The following is a 5000-nucleotide window of genomic DNA, read 5'->3' as shown; positions in this document are numbered from 1 at the left end:
ACAAAGCCCCAAGTTGAATCTTGAACTTGACAGACGAGGGATTATACTCTGGTTTGGATAAGTTATGCTCACAATGACGACAACGAAGGGAACGTTTCACCAAAATGTGTTTGTGAAGTGGATACAGATCACTACTCTTCTCTGGCTGCCATTCAGGAGATGCCATTCTTTGCTCCATTGAAGTAACTGCAAAAATAAAGGACAGAGTCAAGTAAAATAATTTAACTACAATAAAAGACAGAATAATAAATATATTTTTTTTTTATTTCACAATCAATCCTGTAGTTTAATTTATTGACACAAACATATTACATAAGGTTAAGGGAATAATTTCCAGCCTTAGGAGTTGAAGAACTAAAAACAAAGTTTGCGCTAATATGAAAACCACCTATAGGTATCAATATAGCCTTAAAATAATGCTAAATCCTGAAAATACATTCATTTCAGCTGAGCCAAATTCAGAGTCCTTCACCTGCCAGTCTACCACTTCTTTTTCCGCTCTCAGTTCAACATTTACATAATGAAGCCTATTTAATTACTACCTCACTGTGGGACATATACTATAAATGAAGAAGTATTCTTCATCTTATATTACTCACTTGAAGAAAGGTTTACTTCTTCAGTAAATATGTCAGCAGGAAGTCCCTCTACTTCTTCAGCAGCTTCTGAAGGAGTCAACTCTGAAGTTTGGCTGCCATCACCCTGTTTGGATTTATACAATGAACATGGACATTTTAACAAAATCAAATAGTGCAAGGGATTTACAGTCCTAATACGTGTGAGTCTCTTCAGATACTATATTTTCAGCTATTTTTTAAATTTATATCCACCTTCAGTGCATTCACCAAAGTACAAACTAACTTTAGGAGAGTAAGGAGACAGTGGTGAAAGTGACTTCCTTCCAATCAGGGAGGGAAGGCTGTATTTGTCCGTCATACTGAAATAAGATGACTTGCGGTGTGAGAACCTCTTGCGTTCCTTCTCTAGTTTCTCACGTTGTGCCAAGGAACGATAATGTTCCAACAGGGTCTGCAGCTGCTTATAGTGTTCATTGTCTTGTTCTGCCCAACCGCCAGTGGCTAAAAAATATCAACAGAGTTTGTTGGCTGTATCTTTGGTAACTAATGAAAAATAAATTAAATAAAAAAGGAGGGTCCTCTCAAATATATAATAATGGATTCTATTTCATTATTCATGATAGCTAAAAGTCTACCCACATTTTTTCTACTCCTTAAATTATGTTAGAAAAATATGTAAATAACTTCTAATTATTTTCAGAAAATCTTATCTTAAAATTACATCTGCACTATATGATGAAGGATAAGATTTCCCTAATAAGATACATTTCTGCAAAAAAAAATACATGATTCACACAGACTGTTGTTAAAAAGAAATAACACAAACATAATTAAATTGGCCAACTAATAAATCAATGATAACAACAAAAAGCATAAGTCAAACTAACCCACAGTTTGATCCTTCAGTCCAACATCTCTTGAGGTCCACCTGCAGCTGGTGCAAGCCAAATAATAGACCTTCCTAGCAACAGTTTTGCTTGGGTCCTCTGGCGAAGGAGCCTGAATACTAGTTGCACGTGTTGAAAGGGTGTGGCAACAGCTTGGGCAATCAAAGCAATTGGCACACCTAAAACAAAAAATATATATATATATCATTCAAAAAAGGTATACCAAATATTAAAAAATGAAAGTGGAAAAGCAAATTATATAAATACATATATATATAAATATAAATATAAATATAAATATAAATATAAATATATGTAAATAAATAAATAAATAAATAAATAAATAAAATATATATATATATATATATATATATATATATATATATATATATATATATATATATATATATATATATATATATATATATATATGCACCAGGAAACAAATATTTTGCCTATCTATATATTGCATTCTTTTCAGTTTCAGAAGCTTCCTTCATTCTCAATTTTATATGAACTATAGAACTCAACCACAAGGCTACTACTGTACCTATTCTTCTTGAGCCGGGCTTCAGTTGAAGGCATATTCTCCAAACAGTTTGGACAGAAAAGTGTGTCCACCTGAATTCAGAAAATGCAATATCAATACAAGCTGTCTCATATTTTTGACACTTACATAATATTTGCAAACCATTATCAATAAAATATAAGGAATATAGTTATCAAAATATAAATATATGATGAATATATAGAGGAGATGCCTGGAGATACCTTAAATGAAAGTCTGTAACTAAAGAAGAAATAATAAAGAGGCAAATGCTACAAACTCCACCATGTGTCCATGACAATCAGCCCTCTAGTAAAGGCCAATACTCCACCACAAATACTTTGGTAAAGGCAAATTTATCATCAAATATAGAATAACCACCAAGCTCCATTTTGCCAAAATATATGTGGAGGTTTGTAGTCTTCTGCTAGAACACTGAATGCAGAGGCCATGGCAATAGCTTGACACTGCACCAATATCTGATTGGACTTCATATTGTGTAGCTTCCATCACAGCATATTTTATACTCATAGTTTCAGGAAGTTAAAGTTTTAGAAGAGACTAGTGGTCAATCAGTGTGGCCTCTAGAAAGCCTGTACATGTGCAACACAATGTGATGCATGGCATACAGAAAACTATGGATACAGATATTCTATTTCTTTCCAACACTATAATAACAGATGATAACTGAGCTTGTCCACTCACAATTAAAGGATACTTTGCCTTTGGTGATGGTCCAAATACTGTACTCTCTGGTTAACCCAAATCCAATTGGCATGGCATGTACGTACATGCCATGCCCATTGTGAGTTTACTATATTAATTGTTTTTACACATAGATGGCTACACTTGTACTAAAGTCTCCAAGGAACCAACTACAAGTACTGCCTGTCTTGCCTGTTTACCCTTTTCCTTGATTTTCAAAAATATTTTACATTATTTCATATTGCTGTTACTAATGTCAATAACATTATAGTAATTATGTCTATAATATAATTAACATCACCGATATTCATAGCATAAATTTTAAAAAAACTTTTTCCCGCCAATTCAAGGAGAGGAGAAATCAGGTAAGGTCACAAGGTTTACTAATTGACCCCTTCGTGGCTAAGCACTAGCAGAGCCATCTATGTGCAGAGACATTTCACAAGAAAAAAAAAAAAATGAATACAGCATTTTCCTGACAGAATTGGGTTAATGTAAACAAACAAGAGTTAAACAAATGTGGGTTATATTTTCATACATATAATTTCTAGAATTGCTAATTATTTACAGTATGGACAAATTTTCCCGAGTTTAAATCCCCAATTCCACATCACAAACTTTATTCCAATCTAAATTACCATGACTGGGCTGCCCGAGGGTAGAATTGATGGGGGGCTATGCCCCCCTAACTACCCTGGCAAACAATATCTCCACCTTGGTATGCACAACAAGCTGAAACTTAGGAGGACCAATTGGCCTTGGGCTGTGAATGACACTTCCTGCATTTTTTTCCTTTATTTGTGGTATTACCATTCAGGTCTGCAGATTATTTCTTGAACCGAAGACTACAACTTTTTGTCCTCTACAAGAATATCATTATTTTTTTCTTGCTTAGTGTATCTATACTGTAAGGATTAACCCTAGAATTGAAAATATTACTTAATGCTGTATCTTCATCTAAGTCTACTATAAGTTTTAAATACATTTTTACTAGAAGTTCCCATATTACTAAAGTTTGTTAACAATCACTGATTGCCAAGGAGTAGGCTACCCAGCATAACCATTAATGTTGTTGCCTGTCTTGGCAGTGTTGACCTGGATAAATATATTTAACCATAGATACATTGCCTGGACTGTAAGAGTGTGAAGTGTGGAGGCTTTGGCTATCACTACACTCTACTCTACTATTAAGTAAGAATTAAATTGTAGGTCTTCACAGGTCACTGCAACTTTCCAGCAGACTTGGATAGGACACCATCAATACAATTACACAAAAAAATGTTTAATGAAGAAAACCATAATTAGTTAATTAGTACAATCTACCAAATCATTTACCAAATTAATACCTGAATATCTATGAAAATATGACGTTTACATTCAGAACTCATCTTGGTTAATCTTTACTGTATGGACACACACAACTAGGGCAAATTCTTGATGATATTCTTTAGAGGACAAGTAGTTATAGTCACTGATACAGAAATGGTTAACCAACAAATAAAAGAGGACTGCAGAAAGTGCCGATCAGAGCTTAAGTCCTCTCCAACCTCCCAAATTTCAGCTCTATCTTGCCGTGCATACTTAGGTGATCACAATGTTTGCTGGGGCAGTGCCTCTATCCTAAGGCACTGCACGAACGGCACACCCAGTCACAGCAATTTAGATGTTGAATAAAGTTTTTGATGTGGAACTGGGAACTTCATCTCTGGCAAGTGCATCCATACTGTAGAGAATTACCTCTTCTCTTATAGAGGTAAACAAGATGGAAGAACAGAACACTGATTTTGGTGTCCAGGACATATTGCTCATCTCTTCCTTCTCACCCTCTGCCATTGGTCCAGCAGGACAAGAAGATATTCCAAAAGAATTTGTATATATACAATAATAGTTGCAGACAATCATAAGATGGCTGGTATGTAATTTTAAGGAACTTTATTTTTGCAATCTCAAGTTACTTTCTTGTTTGTCAGTTACTGATAAGTTATCAATGTATCTGAGTAGTTATAAAACTTACAGTGTGTATACAATAAAGACACTAGTAAAACAGTATAGTGAATGTTTATTTTAAAGCATTATGGGCAATAAAGACCTTGCAGGGTTCCAAACATAACTTGGTGCTTGTTACCATGAGAAATGCACCCACCAGGACCAAAGTCCTAAAAGCAGGGTATTATGCGAACCCAAAATCCAAACCTAACCTTTCTCCCCTGTACCCCCCCCCCTTTATTAGCACTTCATGCCAACTTGTAGAAAATGCGACATTAAGAACTCTGGTTACGCGAG

At 34.6% G+C, this 5000-nt stretch overlaps 1 protein-coding gene across 1 annotated transcript in view; it reads right to left on the bottom strand.

Annotated features, from left to right (window-relative positions):
* LOC119573079 (dynactin subunit 4-like) overlaps positions 1-5000 on the bottom strand; it is an 11853-nt gene that overhangs the window by 6012 nt on the left and 841 nt on the right. The window contains exons 2-6 of the mRNA XM_037920100.1: positions 2016-2086; positions 1466-1644; positions 862-1079; positions 600-702; positions 3-186 (exon numbers count right to left, since the gene is read on the bottom strand). Of these exons, the coding sequence (XP_037776028.1) occupies positions 3-186; positions 600-702; positions 862-1079; positions 1466-1644; positions 2016-2086 (755 nt within the window). The remainder of the gene's footprint in view (positions 1-2; positions 187-599; positions 703-861; positions 1080-1465; positions 1645-2015; positions 2087-5000) is intronic.

Source organism: Penaeus monodon, chromosome 5 (genome assembly GCF_015228065.2).
Source record: "Penaeus monodon isolate SGIC_2016 chromosome 5, NSTDA_Pmon_1, whole genome shotgun sequence".
Lineage (NCBI taxonomy): Eukaryota > Metazoa > Arthropoda > Malacostraca > Decapoda > Penaeidae > Penaeus > Penaeus monodon.
This window is presented reverse-complemented; position numbering and strand designations above follow the sequence as displayed.